The 17,602-nt window shown below is 38.8% G+C and overlaps 1 protein-coding gene across 4 annotated transcripts in view; it reads left to right on the top strand.

Moving 5' to 3' along the window:
* SLC44A1 (solute carrier family 44 member 1) overlaps positions 1-17,602 on the top strand; it is a 208,509-nt gene that overhangs the window by 55,867 nt on the left and 135,040 nt on the right. For 3 of the 4 annotated variants that reach the window (XM_020869461.2, XM_020869460.2, XM_020869459.2), the window contains exons 2-3: positions 3,257-3,346; positions 13,066-13,208. In XM_020869461.2, the coding sequence (XP_020725120.1) occupies positions 3,257-3,346; positions 13,066-13,208 (233 nt within the window). Of the gene's footprint in view, positions 1-3,256; positions 3,347-13,065; positions 13,209-17,602 lie in introns of those variants that run through there. The other variant, XM_020869463.2, reaches the window with a different exon arrangement.

Below are 17,602 nucleotides of genomic sequence, written 5' to 3'. Positions count from 1 at the left end.
AGATCAACTTTGATCTTCAAAACAAAGGAACTAAATAAGACCAAAGGAATCATACAGTCCAAGTCTTTAAGTGACCAAGGGAAAAGAGACTTGCTTGACCTGCAAGATCAAGATCAAGATCTCTTGCAGGTCAAGCAAGTCTCTTTTCCCTTGGTCACTTAAAGACTTGGACTGTATGATTCCTTTGGGCTTATTTAGTTCCTGAAATGTAAGATTCTGTGAATGGGAAGAGACCTAACACTGATTGACAGCCTGTATTAACCTTATGCAGAATTTGAGAAAGGGATAAAAATCACATTTAAAAGTGCTTTTGAAAACATTTTACTTTTTCTAGATCTATGTGGATTTTAATTGGAAGAAACAGACAGCATTAAATCCAGTTACCACTTGGTTAAGTCTGTTAAAGAATCATTAAATTTTTTCAACTGTTGGGTTTCCTGACTCGCTTGAGAAATTTCATGGCTTATAAAACATATCACTTTTTCTCTGTGCATATAGAATTTTAAATTATTGGGTTGCAGTTTGCAGTGTGAGGAAGGTTTGCAGTGTGAGGAAAAACTAATGGAGGTATTTTTGCTCTTTACTGGCTAAGTGCAAAATGAATGATATTCTCACTGGATTTGGCTTTGTGGCCACAGACTTGGGTTCAGATCCCAATTGCACAGTTGTGAAACCTTCGTCTGATAATTTAACTTTTGGGCCTGAGTTTCTTAGCTGTGCAATAAGGATGATACCTGCATCAGAGAGCTATTTTAAAGGTAATGTGTATAAAGCTTTGGGTATAGTGCCTATTTAATAGTAATTAATAGCTGATAGCTTTAAAAATAGTAGCTACAATGTAAGATGGCCACCATTAAGTTGAAGTTTTATTAAATAGAAGGGGAAAAGTGAGTTTAATATTCTTTCTATTCTTTCAGTGAAGGGGTCCACCAGGTAAAGGGATATTTTAACAATAGGGAGAAGGTTAACTGAAAAGTGAGTATTGGTGAATAAGAATTATAACCAAGAGTTAGTGTTTACTATGTGATAGATGGTCACATTTAATCCTCAACATAGCCTATGAAATCAACTGCCCCTCCTGGAGAAGCTTTTCTTTATCTGAGTGAGGTTGACCACACCCTTTTTTTGTATTCTTCTGATCCACTTTGTACTCTGTGACTGTTTTTTATTTAACCCCTATCCTCTCTCCACTTCTCATCCTCAGTGAAAGGTTTTCTATGTATTTGGCCCAGACATTGCCCACAGTAAGTTGAGTTCTTGAGATATTGAATCATTGTGTTTTTCTGATCAAAATGAAATTGTACCATCTTTATGTTACGGGTGAAAATTCAGGCATTAAACGTGAATGTTGGTCTAAAGTAAAAAATTTTTAAAAAGTTGTAAATAAAGAGAATGCTCAATTAGACTTGTTCCTCCTCCTTCCCTTAATACATACTATTTGTTAAGATAAGCAAACGTAGTATTTCAAAGTAGCCCTTGTTCTGGAAATCACCTTAGAGTAAATGTAATGAATTTCAAAGAGGTGTCCAAATTCTGTGTGTGTAAGTAATTTTACTGTAATGGATATTATTCAAGATTGAAATTATTTAATACAAAGAAACATTCTTTTTCATACTGGAAGCAACTGTCTTCCAAAACGCAGCCCACAATACTGGCATTCTTATTGGAATAACACTGGGAATAATGTCAAATTATTTTTGCAGGTTTTTTTTTTTTTTTTGGGTTATTGCACGAGTTTTCACAAAATTGTATTTCTGATCATAGATTTTTCGAACTGGAAGGAACCTAGGAGATTTAATCTCACTTCTTCCTGCCACCCAGAGAGATGAAGTGATTTATCTAAAATTGTTTAGCTACCTAATGACAGAGCTAAGGAGAAGACAGAGTCCTTTATCCATTCGACATAGTGCTACATTCCTCTGGAAAAAACTGCCTACTCCCTCTTGGTTTTTAATGCTAGTTAGAGTCTGAGGGTAAGGTTTTTTCCCATGACTAACTAGTGCTCTTTTGTTTTCTTGTGTGGGTGTTTGGGAACAAGCTATTAAGGGTGGTGGGGTTTTTGTTGTTGCTGTTGAACAACTCAGAGTCTAAGGCACTGAAAAGGCATTCGTCTGGTTTGCATTTAGGGGTCAGGAAGGAGTGGTTGTAGCTCCAAATTTTTGCTCTTAACATCAATAGGCAGATGTTTTGAAGTTGAGTTTTGTAACCTAGGGTCTGAATTCCCTAAACTTTTTGAGAAAATTATGCAGCTACATGCTTTTCTCCTAAGCAAAGGATCTGTAGCTTTCATCAGTTTGTCAAAGTTAAAAATTATTTTTTTTAGATGGAGGAAAAGCTAAGCAAACTTAATTGAGAACTGTGTCCCCACTCTTTTTTTTTTAGGTTTTTTTTTTTGTTTTCTTTTTTTTAATTAAAAATTTTTAGTATTTATTTTGGCTGCACTGGTTCTTTTTTGGAACAGTTCGGGCTTCTCTAATTGTGGCATATGGGCTTAACTGTGGTATGTAGAATCTTAGTTCCCCAACCAGGGATGGAACCCAGGTCCCCTGCATTGAAGGCATGAAGTCTTATCCACGGAAGTCCCTGGGTCCTCATTCTTGAACTCTAAATACTAATTATACTAGAGGGTTCCCTTATCTCCAGCCTCCTTCTGCTAGTGTCCTTCCTTCTGACAAGCCTTCTAGATTGCTTCCTGTATCTTGTCATGGAAACCACTGGAGGCCCTAGCCTTCTTTTTGCAGAACTTTTTCCATAAGTTTCCCAAGCCTTCAATAGAAATTAATTTTATTCAACTTCCTTCCTAGAAGAGAACATGTAGAAAAGCATGTTCTACATTTTTAAGTCTGGCAAAAGTCACACAAAGAAAAAGCTACCACTAAGGCTGACGTTGGAAGAATTTGTTTATTCATTTTAAAAAGTCTGTACTGACCACATACCACGAACCCTCAGGCATTGTGTTAGATGCTGGGAAATGATCAGTGGTCCTTCTCATGCAAAGCTCACATTCTCCTAGGGACACATCTCAGTGGTAGTAATTGAGCATGCTAACTGCTCTAATAGAGGTACCAACAAAGCACTGAAATCAATCCTGGCCAGGAAGAGAGATGGGTATTAGGGTAAAATTCACAGAAAACTGACAAATATTTGAGTTGCATGTTAAAGGTTCAGGGTTTTATATATCAGTGGTATGTTTGTGCTTTCCTCACTTCAACTAAAATTCACATTTACCACTCTATTATTTTGTCTTTTCAATTAGAGCTCCAAGCGAGAATGGAAGCCACTGGAGGACCGTAGCTGCACAGACATACCGTGGCTGCTGCTTTTCATCCTCTTCTGCATTGGGATGGTAAGAAGCTCACAGATCCTCAGAACATGAACCCATGATTCAAGGGGATGATGGGGAGTTGGTTTGAAGAGGGAACTTGTTATTTAGATATTTATTTATATTTGTAAATGAATAATCCCTCTTGAATTGCTTATAACTGGAAGTTTTAGGATACCATAGAATTAGGTTATTTTTTTTTCCCATACAGTTAAGTGGTATTGGTACCCCTTGACTTTCTTTTCTTTTCTTTTTGGTTTGCATGAGAATTGAGATCAAAATTAAGAGATAATTGAAACTCTCTCTTTGACTAGATCATTTCAGAAAGCCAGAAAGCCTTTGACATAAATATCCATGAACTCTTTAAGCTTGATGCAGGTGGTGAGCAGAGCAGTGGTCATGAAATCGAGTCCCGAGTGTTTATTCAACCCAGTCACACAGACCTGATGGTTATTTTTTTTGCCAGTCAGTTTCTTTCAGGGACTTGGTATGCCTTTCTATAAAATTAGAGGTTTTGCTGGATGATACCTACAGTGCTCCCTGTTGTGACATTTTTTTTAGTTCTTCTTAGAGGGGCGGCTGGTTGCTCCCTGCTTCTTTCTCCTTCTACCCATAGTAGGCTCCTGCTGCCTGCTGTGCCTATGAGACTAAGTGGCATTTCTCAGTCGGGGATCACGGGAACTGGTGATTTTCCAATGGATATGGAGGATGGATGAGCGGAGTCCCTGGTGCAAAGTGTTGGGGCTGTGTTTATTCAAATTGCATCCCCAGTCTGCCCTGCAGGAGTTTCCACACAGGCTTCAGGGACTTTAGTGTCACTGCCGGTGTACTGGGCTGGACAAGTAGAAAGCAGCCCTTTTAGAGCTAGCTGATATTTCAAGCTAGAAAGCACTTAGAAATCCTCATCTGGAAAAAAAAAAAAAAAAGAAATCCTCATCTGGTCCATCACCCTCATTACACACATCAAGAACATGAGACCACAGAGATGAAAGTGACCATCTCGAGGCCACACTACTAGTTAACGGCTGAGCTGGGAACAGAGCCCCGTCTCTTACCTTCCAGGCCAGTGCTCTTTTCTGTCACCTTGTTTCTCCCTTGAGGGAATTGCGCGGGCAGTATTGTTCTCTCTTTCTTAGTCTTTGCAACTTGAAACACAATTATGCTACCTTCAGTTCAGTTCAGTTCAGTTCAGTCACTCAGTCATGTCTGACTCTTTGCAGCCCTACAGACTGCAGCATGCCAGGCTTCCCTGTCCATCAGCAACTCCTGAAGCTTGCTCAAACTCATGTCCATCAAGTCAGTGATGCCACCCAACCATCCATCTCATCCTCTGTTGTCCCCTTCTCCCGCCTTCAATCTTTCCCAGCATCAGGGTCTTTTCAAATGAGTCAGCTCTTCGCATCAGGTGGCCAAAGTATTGGAGTTTCAGCTTCAGCATCAGCCCTTTCGGTGAACATTCAGGACTGATTTCCATTAGGATGGACTGGTTGGATCTCCTTGCAGTCCAAGGGAAGGGACTCTCAAGAGTTTTCTCCAACACCACAGTTCAAAAGCATCAATTCTTCAGTGCTCAGCTTTCATTATAGTACAGCCCTTACACCCATACATGACTACTGGAAAAACCATAGCTTTGACTAGACGGACCTTTGTTGGCAAAGTAATGTCTCTGCTTTTTAATATGCTGTCTAGGTTGGTCATAGTTTTTCTTCCAAGGAGCAAGCATCTTTTAATTTCATGGTTGCAGTCACCATCTGCAGTGATTTTGGAGCCCCCCAAAATGAAGTCTGTCACTCTTTCCATTGTTTCCCCAGCTATTTGCCATGAAGTGATGGGGCCAGATGCCATGATCTACTACCTTTGGCATGCTTTTTTTCCCCCACTCAAGTGTGACTGTATTTAATCTTTTCCCCATACCTTTTTTTCTTTTTAAGAAATCTTATTATTTTTCATTATTACTACTTTTTAGGTAATCTTATTCTGTGTCTCTCTGCAGCTGCCCACCTCACAAACATCCTTTGAGAATTACAGAACAACCCTTTTCATGACTAATGAGCAGAAGTGTGGACACCAGTCCAGCTTCTGAACCAAGGAAAAGAAAACAGGGAACTTTGATGAGATGTAACACAGTCAGTAAAATAAAGAGTGTTAGTTTTAAAAATAATAGATGGCTCAGTTTCACCAAATCTAGGATATATAGAAAATATCAGAATTACTCATTTCCTGACTTAGAACTTGTAAGATATTGTTTAAGAGTCTACTTAGTTTAATGAAGTAGAAACTGAAATGTAGCACCTAGGGATGGAGGAGACATTCTTTGCTAACAGAACTGGTCCACAACCTCTCCCTGCCTCCTGAGTTTCACTCTGAGACAAATAGCAGCTGACCTTTCAAAATTATGTTTATAAAAATATGTACCTACCTCCCAGAGTGCTTTTGATTTTCTGTGCTAAAATAGCTCAGGAAAGTGCAATCACTAGTGTTAATAGGCTGACTTGGGAGTGACTGGAGAGTCAGGAACTATTTGTTTACGGAAATGTTTTAATGCAGGTGGTAATTAATATAATGTTGATTTCAGTGTGGTGGTAATTAAGACCCACTGTGTGTACTTTTAAATGCAGGCATAGTGTTGTTTGCTTTGGAATGTTTCTTTTTGTGGATTACCATTCCTTGGAGTAGAGCTAACATTAAATATTACCACGTGGAAACTGGAGAAATCTCAAAGTTCTGCCCACCTTACTGGCACAACAGTAGACAGTTTTTTTTTTTTGTCTTCTGAATATTTGTTTTGTATGTTTTTGGTGATGGCGGTTTAGTCACTAAGCCTTGTCTAACTCTTGTGACCCTGTTGACTGTAACTCACCAGGCTCCTCTGGCCATGGGATTTCCCAGGCAAGAATACTGGAGTAGGTTGCCATTTCCTTTTCCAGGGGATCTTCCCCACCCAGGGATGGAACGCAGGTTTCCTGCATTGCAGGTGGTCTCCTGCATTGCAGATGAGTTATTTACCGACTGAGTCACCAGGGAAGCCTTGTATGTTTTTTAAGAGTTGCATTTCATTTTTGTCTTTAGATTTCATTCTGTAGTACCTTTAAGAGAAACATTCAACAAATATTTTTTGAGCATTATCATGGGCTTGATGCTATCATATATATATTTATCTCACTAAATTCTCCCAATTACCCTATAAAATGAGTTTTATCCCCAGTTTACAGGCAAAGTATAGTGAACATTAGCTTATGTAAGAATATACTGCTGCCCATGAGAGGCAAAAATAGAAAAGGAACTAAATTTTCTGCCTATATTCTTTTCATTTAGTGGCCAGTTGCTTCTGCTTTTATAGGCATTTTCTTTCTCAATCCTCTTACAGCCTATCATTCAAACCGTATCTTTACTCACTGCTCTTACTTGCAGGTCTTTGCTCACTCCTTGGTACCTACTCTCTGGTTCTGAAATATTTTAAGATCTTGTCATCTTTGACTTATCTTCACCACTAAATCTTTTTATTTACACATGTTCATCTCATCATAAATACGTGTACTTCTCTTTTGTTTCTTCTCTTTTAAAATATTTTCCATGCTTGAATTGTCTAGAACTTAGGATATTTTTTAAAGTAAATTTCTGTTAGTCTTTGTTATCATCTCCTAGATTGGCGCTTATTCAATATTTTGAAATTATTGGATATATGCTTACCCTGTTCTAAAAAATTACATGTTGAATTGTACCTCTTAATTTCTATTTTCCATTAAGGTAGTAAACAAGTGGTTCTCAACACTAACTGCATATTAGAATTTGCTGGGATTAAAATAAAAAATACTCATTTCTGGGCCCCACCCCATTGAATCTGATTTAATCTCTTTGATTCTAATATTCAGCCAGGGTTGAGACCCACTGTTGTAGGCACTGACAAACTATTGCAGTTTTAAGCAATAAATGATATGATTGGGTTTAGAAAGATGGCCCTGGTAGCCAGTGTAAATGTAAAGTCATTGTAAAGGGGGAAGAGATTTCAGGCCACCACTTTGGAGGCTGATGCAGTGGTTCAGATGAGTCCAAATAACAGGTGAAAAACCTGAAATAAAGAAGTAGCAAAAGAGAGCAGGAAACAGACAGAAGAAGTGGGATCAGTAATGTTTGATGTCATAGTGTTGCAGGCAAGTGGGATGGCTAAGGGATTCTTGTGTTACGGGTTCAGTATAAGCTTTTTTAAGCTCAGATCCTACCCCAGCTCCTTGTAGGTTCCAAACCACAGTTTCTGTGCACATGAAGGAACAAGAGTAGGATGGAGAAACAAAGCGCAACTCTTAGTAGCCAAGCAGTCACTTGATTACCAGTAAAGGATTCCTCGATAAGCATGGCTTGTGCAATGAAGCTTGGGCCACGTGAGCTCAAGGTTCTTCCCACCTTGGTTAGGCTGACTTCATTCTGTCCCAAGGAGAGGTATATGTGAAAAGAGGAGAGAAAAGAGATTCACTTGGGCCAAATCTGCCCAGATCATCGTACCACAAAAGTCAGGATAAAGAGGAAGCTGGGGCTCCCCTAGTGTCTCAGTCGTGAAGAATCAGCCTGCCAATACTGGAGATGCAGGTTCCATCCCTGATCTGGGAAGATCCCACATGCTACAGAGCAGCTAAGCCCATGTGCTACAACTACTGAGCCCACGTGCCTCAACTACTGAAGCCCACATGCCCTAGAGCCTGTGTTCCACAACAAGAAAAGCTACTTCAATGAGAAGCCCGAGCATCACAACTGGAAATTAGTGCCTGTTTTCCGAAACTAGAGAAAAGCCCTCACAGCAATGAAGACCCAGCACAGCCAAAAATAAATAAATAAAAAAATATATATATGTATATGTGTGTGTGTGTATATATATATATATATATAAAAGAGGAGGGTCCTAAAAGGAGTACATACTTTAAAAGACAGAAGATACAGACAACTCATACAACTTATTCCTAATCATTATTGCTGCTTACTATGGACTGGGTACTCTTCTCTGCACTCAACACAGATTTAATTTTCACAACTGCTCAATGCTACTCTGGTTATCATCCTTCCCATTTTATAGATAAGGGGGCACAGGAATATGTTAAATAACTTGTCTAAGATTACATGGTGGCAGCATTGAACCCAGGAGAGAAGAGGAAGAAGGTAAGGCCTCGAGTGACAGTCCCTTCTCTGTTGCCTGGAGTTGGGAACGACAGAAGCTGCTGCTGAGAACATGAACCTGTAGAAGACAGTAACCTCACCTGCCAGTTAAGTGTTGTCTCCTCAATATTTCAGACTCTTTGAGCAAAGAGTTTATCATTACTGCTTCCTCTCGTGCAGAGTTAGAAAGCAAGAGTCCTCTCCCTCTGTATCTTAGCAGTCTAGTCAGAAATGGTGCTTCTAATGGAGATGGGGCGTATGCCGGAAGGGAAAGTGGTTTGGGGAAATGGGGAAGGAACTGAGTTGTGGACTTGTAGGGTGTGTGGATAGAGAGAAGCAGTTGGAAATAGAGAGTTGGCATTTTGAAGAACGATCTGGACTAGAGCTGAATGTCAGGGCCGTTGTTGCACAGGTCGCCCCTTCAGACTGCTTTCAGGGGCCTTTTATTTTATAGTCTTAGTCTAGTGCCCGGAGCGCAGTGTTGCTACCTCGTTAACTACTGTGGAGCAGGCAGCACAAAGGGAAAGACGCAAAGACTCACTGAAGTATTTAGTCACCTGTGTGATGGGCTATGCTTTGCCAGGATCATAGAATAGGAAGAACAGCATGCCAGAAACTACCTTAAGGTCACCTGATCCAAATGACTGCCTGCTTTCTGTTAGATCCTCTGGATTTTCTTTTTTTTTATTATTGTGGTAAAGTATACATAACTTCGTTTTCCCTGGTAGCTCAGCGATGAAGAATCCACTTCTAATGCAGGAGACAGGAGGCGTCAGTTCCATCCCTGGGTTGGAAAGATCCCCTGGCGAAGGAAATGACAACCCACTCCAGTATTCTTGCCTGGAAAATCCCATGGACAGAGGAGCCTGGCAGGCTACAGTCCATGGGGTTGCAAAGAGTCAGACACCGCTGAGCAACTGAGCGCGCGCACACACATATGTACATACATAACTTAAAATTTATTATTTTGACTACTTTTAAATGTACAGTTAAATCCATTTACTTTTAATCTACTCTTCTTCGCCACCCCCACATACTACATGTTTAGTCATTACAGTGGATCGGAGGGCCCATAACTTCTCCCTGAAAGTGTAGCCTAAAAATGTTTACTCTGTTTCGATGAATAGTTTTCCTTAGAATCATAAAATTTTGGAATTGGAAAGGACTATTGAGATTAATCTAATTCATTCCTAGTGACAGGTAAAGAGACTGAGGCTCAGAAAATTTAAAATGATATAGTGACTTACCTGGGGTCATGAGTATTTGCAGCTGGTTTCAGTTCTCAGTACATATTCTTTGTTTATGTTTTCTTAATTGCTCAGGCTGCCCATGAAATAGCCTCTCTGATTTTCACTCCCTCATGCCCCATTATTATTTTTTTCTTTTGAGAACATCTCAGTTCTTTCAGGGTGAACTTGATATTTCCTAGACTTCCAACCATTCTTGTTTTTTCCTTCTTCCCTCTTTCTTAGAGTAATATATCCCATTAAACCTTAAAGAAATCCCCAAATCTGGCAGATTGCCAAAGCTTTTAAATTTATTTTTGAAATTTGTTTGCATAAGTATTAGTTCTGCATCAGACTTTCTAATCCTATGCTGTTTGCTGGGTCCTAATAGCTTCTTGGTCTCAGGGTTCTTGGAAAAGGAGGAACAGAGGCCAAGTGTTACTCTAAGGTTTGACAAGTTAGTTACTAGCGGACTGACTCCAGGTGTTGTTTGAGGTAAGAAAGGTAGTCTTTGAGAGAAAATTCTGGATATATTTTCATTAATCCCTGGGAGAAGGCTGTAAGCCTAAAGTCTTGATCTTGAAACACAATGCCATATTCATACTCCCCACCCCTCATGCATGTTTTGTTGACTTTTTTTTTTTTCTTCAGAGCAAAGCTAGGACCTCTGCCTTGCTCAGTGGCATGGTAAAAGGCTCCATGTGTGAAATTCAAACATTGCTTGTGAAATGAAACCTGTCCTTTTTTTTGACTAAGAGTGAGTGAAACTAAGCCAAAACTCTTACTTAAGTTGAACGAAGCTTGTGATGTGAAGGGGAAATGAACACAGTCCATTAATTAGCAAATTGTTTTTCTCCCACGTAGGCAAGAGGCACTTATTAGTTGCCAGATCTTGCCTGTGATCTGCCATCCCTGGTTTCTTCATCTGATTTGAGTCGCCTCCTATTTGTGATTAGATTCGTCTGCTCCTCACTCTCTCTTGAAATAGCAGTTCTGAAAGCACTTCAGTAGTTCAGTCATTTTAAAATTTTAACCATGATTCTATTCCTTGTGAAAAGACTTCCTTTCTCTCTAGTGATTGCTCCCTACTATAGGTGTATAAAAGCTTTCCTTATCCCCCTTACAACTTGCTTCATTAATGTGATTTCCTTCTGCTAAATAATACCCCATCTGCCTCCTGGAGCCATTGAATTATAGAGTATGTTCTGTAAAGTTTCTCTCACTCTATTTTAATTTCATGTACATTTTTTCTCATCTGAAACTATATTGCTTCCTGCATTTGGATTTCATGATTTTTTAAAACAAGGAGATTGTCTTTTTAATTATATTTGGCCTAGCTCTCTGTTGTTACTGCTTGTGCCATATGGGGCATCTCCAGGATAACAGTCATGGTCTCTCTCTCTCTCATTAGCTTCCTATTCCCCTTTCCCTCCTACAGCGTCTCATCCTCTCCACTCTAATGCTTTGGGAAGCTACTAAGAAGTTTAGATGGCCCATGTGAAAATGTGTCAGTGTCCCATTTTACCATATATATGAAACATTTATAATTTATACTCTGCCTACATCCTAGAAGGATATGAGGTGGTCTATAACTACAAAACACAAACACACACATGCACAAAAGCACACATGTGTACATTTCCAACAGTGATGTTAAAAATAGTCATAAAAGGACTTCAGAAACGATTGAAGGCCGTCTGTAACACAAAGTACTTATCAAACATAAGAACGTTTCTATAAAAAGTGAAAGAAGAACATAACCTTTTAATTATGCAAGGACTTTGCTATTTTAGACTAGTAGCGAAAGAAGATGGTAATTGTGGTCTGAATGTTTCTCTGTAATGACAAAATCACTGACAATATTTCTCACTTCCCCCAACCCCCTAGAAAATTTTTTTCCAAAATTTAGAACTGAAGGGATTTTTGGTTAATCTGCAATTACTGTTATTAACTTCTTTAGTCTGACTTTTTCATTAGCAGCTACAATATATTGTCTACCTGCTGTGTACAGACCCAGCTAAAAGTTAGAGATGCATTATCTCATGGAGGCCCCATCGTTTGGCTGTGAAATAGTTGATATTACTTTTTGCCAGAGATGAGGAGGAAACAGTCTAAGAAGGTAAACGGATCAAGGTTATATAGGTTGTAAATGGAAGAGTGAGGGTTTGAATCCAGATCTTTCTGCATCCTCTTTCTATTACTCTATGATGTTTCTTGTTAAAGAACTATATTGGAAAGGTTAGCCATTATTAACCTTAGTATCTTTTGTTAAAGATAACAGAAACTCAATCTTTTAGTGACCGCATTGCAAGAATATATCTTAACCTCTGTGTTTTCTCTCATTTCAGTTTATTAATAGTGACTCACCTTATTTCCTGTTCTTATGCCCAGTAGCCTACAGTTGAGTGTAGGGTTTATTGCTTTGCTTTGATCAATGCATCCTTGACTTGGCAAGCATGATGCAGTTCTGAAGCGAGTACCATTTGCTATTGGCACTGTGGTGAAGCATATCCCCACGAAATGAAGTGACCTCTGTGTCACATGGACCCAGGGCCTTGCTGTCCTTGAGTCTCCAATATTCAGAGCATGAATGTACTTCACCATATAATTCTTTGGCTTCTACACAACTTTATTGCAGGAAGAAAACAGAAGTGTTGTGTGTACTGAAGTGATAATTCAAAACCCACATACCTATTGTTCTTTGAATTTTTGTCTTTCATCTCTTGCTATTCTTCATTTAATAGAACTCTTTGACAACCAAATAAAACTAAAGAATGGGGACTTCCCTGGTGGTCCAGGGCTAAGACTCTGAACTCCCAATGCAGGGGGCCCAGGCTTCAATTCCTGGTCAGGGAACTAGATCCCACATGCTACAACGAAGATCCGGTATAGTCAGATAAATAAATATTTTTTTAAAAAGTTTAAAGAATGAAGAAAGCTAGGTTTGAGTCTTATGCCCTGATTTTTACTAGCTTCTATGGCCTTGGATGACTTATTTACCCTCTCTGGGCCTCAGTTTCCCCATCATGAGGACTAGAGATAATGTATGGTGAGTAGCTGGTACAGTTCCTGGCATCAAGCAGATGTTCAGTACAAAGAAGCTGCTATTATTATTATTATAAAATGCAAAGACACACTTATGATGTAAAAGCTTGAGATTTGTTTTGTTATTGTAGTAAATAGTGTTTCCCTGTGGACTTCTTTGTACAGCTTATGTGAAACTCAAGGAAAACAGTGGAATAGTGTTTGCAATAAGGAAAGAGAGCTCTTTGTTCCCTTCAGAGGACAAAAGAAGCTCATTATCGTATCAAGTAGTGGCTGTTGCTATCGAAATGGTTTATTTGTATGTTTTTTTCTGTTTTTTTCCCCTAGGGATTTATTTGTGGCTTTTCAGTAGCAACAGGTGCAGCAGCAAGACTAGTATCAGGATACGACAGCTTTGGAAATGTCTGTGGGCAGAAAAACGCAGAGTCGGAATTATTTCCACTCAGTGGCATGGACCACACCCATCGGAAGTGAGTAGACTGGCTGAATGGTGAACGTTGTGGGAACTTGAAAGGGGAGGGGGCGTCCTGCTTTTCTTACTGTTACAAAGATAATATCTTACTGAAGATTATTTTTATATGCTTTCTGTTGGGTTTTTTTTTTTAACTGTCCACTTGAATCATTTCTGGTTTTGGTCTATAAATACATTTACCAGGAAACAAAATTAGGTGCCCTGTTAAAATGGCCTACCTTGAGGTTTTAATGAGTAAATGCGTGATTTGAGAGAGTTACTCTTGTGCTCGCACTCTGTTTTCCCATTAGCCTCTAGGCTGTACATGAAGTTTTAACCCAGAAAACAATATAATATTTTTCTTCCTAAGACTACTTGATGGCAGGTAGAGGGATAATGGATTTTGACACTGTAGAGTTATAGTGAAACATTTTGTGGTGCTTCATTTATAAGTACACACTTATTTCCAATTTTATAAAAGATATATTTCCTTTGTCAGACTTTGAAATTTCTTTTGGGTTTTCAAGGTTCAGGTTTTGGATTTCTTGAAATTCCTGACTTAATCACCTCTTCTCTTCAAAAGAGCTATTATTTCATTTTTACTGTCTATGGGGGAAAAGATATCTTATCAAATGTATTGCATGTATGATGTCAATATATTTGTTCAAACTGTGTATTTATGCCCATCAAACTTTATTAGAAATGGCATCCCACTCCAGTATTCTTGCCTGGAGAATCCCATGGATGGAGGAGCCTGGTGGGCTACAGTCCACGGGGTCACAAAGAGTCGGACTCGACTGAGTAACTTAACTTAATAAATAGACAGGTGTTTAGAATTAGTCAAACTAATTTTAAGGTTAGCCAATTCCATTAGTGAATTTTATAGGAGAAGGCTAATGCAAATAAAAACATTTTTTTAGACTGTAGTTCTATAATATTTGGAGAGATATAATAACTCTATTTATTGTTAGATAAATATGTTGGTTAAATCTGGGCCCCTGCTAAAGTAGATTAATTTGATAAATTGAAAAACTTGAAAAAATCCAAATAGTTAATCTTAAGAGATATTTCTCCATTTAATGAAGGAATAATGCAGTTCAAATAAAGAATTTTAAATAGCAATAATGAATATTTGTATAGAATGCAATAGTCAAGAAGTATATGATACCAGCCTGTGGGATGGGGTAGCAAAGGCTTAGAGAGATTGAAATGACCTCCCCAGAAGTCTGATGGGCAGTGGACTGTCCAAGACAGACCATGAGCTTTTCTTTTGACAGAAGTGAAAATTGGACTTGAGAGCGTAATTTGGAGGATTATTTCATTTGTCTTTCTTTTTGATTGCTTTATGAAATTAACACAAATTTTAGGCTTTGTGTTACTTACTGTAGCAAGTCTACCCATGTATTTTGTTTTTACTTCTCATTTTGGAACACTTTTAGGCTCACAGAGAAGTGCAAAAATAGTAGAGTTTTGCATATTTTTTTTTTTTTGAAGGTAGTGTCAAATATTATATACTCTTTAATGCTGGTGACATGCCCCAAACATAAGATATTACCATTTGGGTAATTGAGGAGACAGGAGAAAAAGAACTCTAGTTCCTTGGGTTTACTGCTCACATGAGGTCATGATCATTTTTATGGCTCCCTTTTAACTTGCTAGTAACTTCAAGCATGTTCTTATCATAAAGTTTGTGTAATTGTCAGTTCATCCTTAACCTTTTGGAGGTTCATTTGGTTAATTTTTAAGAAATATTGTATTTTATATTGGAGTATAAATGAGTAGGAGGCACAGGAGATGTGGGAAGAGCCCTGGAGGAGGAAATGGAAATCTACCCCAGTATTCTTGCCTAGAAAATTCCACGGAGAGAGGAGCCTGATGGGCTACAGTGTATGGGGTCGCAAAGAGTCAGACACAATTGAACGCACACGCACACACACACACACGTTCACACAGATGATTAACATTGTTGTGTTAGTTTCAGGTGTATAGCAAAGTGATTGTTATACATCGACCTGTATCTATTCTTTTTCAGATTCTTTTCCCATTTAGATTGTTATGTAATACTGAGCAGAGTTCCCTGTGCTATACAGTAGATCCTTGTTGGTTATCCATTCTAAATATAGCAGTGTGTACATGTCAATCCCAAACTCAGTTTTTAATTTCAAATCCTCAGATTATTCTGTGTACATTTTGGCCTCTTGCAAAGAAAGCCTGCTTATTATTCTGAAAAAAAAATGGTTCGTTTTCCCTGAGTGCTTAGCATAGTTGGGACACACTCATGGATAGCTATAATAGGGTAATCCCTCAAGTATAGCAATGCCTTAACTTATGTATCCATGTTAAAATTTATTTTTGATCTCTACTTCTTCTTTGCCCATGAGCATTTTAGCCCTGAGCCATTTAAGTATTTCTGTCTATGAAAGTGAAAGTGATGGTCGTTCATCATGTCCACTCTTTGCAACCCCATGGACTGTAGCCTGTCAGGCTCCTATGTCCATGGAATTCTCTAGGCAAGAATATTGGAGTGGGTAGCCATTGCCTTCTCTAGGAGATCTTCCTAACCCAGGGATTGAACCTGGATCTCCTGCATTGTAGGCAGATTCTTTACCATCTGAGCAAACAGGGAAGCCTATTTCTATCTATAAATGGTAATTTTATAAATGAATGGTACAGTTTTGAATGTAGTTTCTAAGGTAAGTCTATACTATTTGGATTTGGAAGGAGATAGACAGTCTTTGTGTTTATGAGAGTCCCTTGGACTGCAAGGAGATCCAACCAGTCAATCCTAAAGGAAATCAGTCCTGAATATTCATTGGAAGGACTGATGCTGAAGCTGAAACTCCAATACTTTGGCCACCTGATGCAAAGAACTGACTCATTTGAAAAGACTCTGGGAAAGATTGAAGGTGGGAGGAGAAGGGGACGACAGAGGATGAGATGGTTGGATGGCATCACCGACTCAGTGGACATGAGTTTGAGTAAACTCCAGAAGTTGGTGATAGACAGGGAGGCCTGAGCGTGCTGCAGTCCATGGGGTCACAAAGAGTCAGAGACGACTGAGCGACTGAACTGAACTGTACTGAACTGAACCTATACTCCATTCTCTCTCTCTGTTTTTTTTTCTGCCAAGTATATTGATTTTCTCCTTTTTCACACATACATCTTTGGCTTTATTATAAATACCACACCTTTCCATTCCTACAGGATTTTTTATACCTGATTTGTCTTGACCTTGATCATTTTCTCCCATCCCTTATCCTTAGCACCTAGTACCTGATACTTACTAGGGCCTCTATACATTGTTGTTAAATAGGTTAATGAATGAATCCTCTAAGATATTAAATACAGCTAACTTTCTTGCCTTCATGAATGTTGTTTTTTTTCCCTATCAGAAAAAAAAAATCCTCCTATTCTTCATGTGGCTAAATGCTATTCATCTTTCAGATCTCAGTATAAATGTTACTTCCCAGAAAGGAATTTTTTAAGCTAGTAATTTAAGTTCCACTGTGCCCTGTAATACGTGTAATTATACATTTATTTCATCCTTATTTGTTAAATGTTTGTCTCTTCTAAGTTTCATGAAAGCAGAGGTGAGGTCTGTTTTGTTCATGGCCATTTCCTCTGTACCTGGAATGTAGTAGACACTCAAATGTTTGTTGGATGGGTAAATAAACATTTATTTTTTAATATGTTCTCAGTGAATTAGAGTCTGAGGATCTGGGTATCTTAAGGTTATTCATGCATTTTGCTGACTGTCTTTCCATAAAGTCTCTTCTGTTTACATTCCCACTGACAGTGTCTGAGATTGCTTTATCTTTGCTAGTATTATTAGTTTTTGTACAAATTTGATTCAACCACAGAATGATATTTTATAGTTTTAATTTGCATGCCTTTGACTATTCATGAGTGTGAAACCACCCCCCACTCCCACCCCCCATATGTTTGTTGGCCTCTCCTGAAGACTGTTATGCCAGCACATCTATTCTTGGTCTTCTTATCTCTAATCCTCTCCATCCTTTATACGGTGATAGGATTAAGTTCTTTAAAGCCCCTTTTACTGTCATTTCCCTGCTCAAGAGCCTTTCCTTTTGTATTGTTACCTATTGAAAATGAGCCCACTCAGCCCTGGCGTGACCTCGACCCCATGTACCCCTGCAATCTCCCCTCACTGTTTCTCATTGCAGTGGTGCCTCTGTCCATGATACTCAGCTGATTCAGCCTCTGTGCTGTGTCTCTATCTCTCTGCCAGTCTGAATTCTTGAAAGAACGTGGGACTTACACCCTCTCTACGGAATATTTCAAAGCTACCTTTATCCCAGAACTTTATATTGGATTTCTGTTGCCTTTAAGTTGTTGTCTAATTATATTATGCTACTCATCTGCCTATATTAATGATCAGTTGCTAGGTAACAA

This window comes from Odocoileus virginianus, chromosome 31, assembly GCF_023699985.2.
Source record: "Odocoileus virginianus isolate 20LAN1187 ecotype Illinois chromosome 31, Ovbor_1.2, whole genome shotgun sequence".
NCBI lineage: Eukaryota > Metazoa > Chordata > Mammalia > Artiodactyla > Cervidae > Odocoileus > Odocoileus virginianus.
This window is presented reverse-complemented; position numbering and strand designations above follow the sequence as displayed.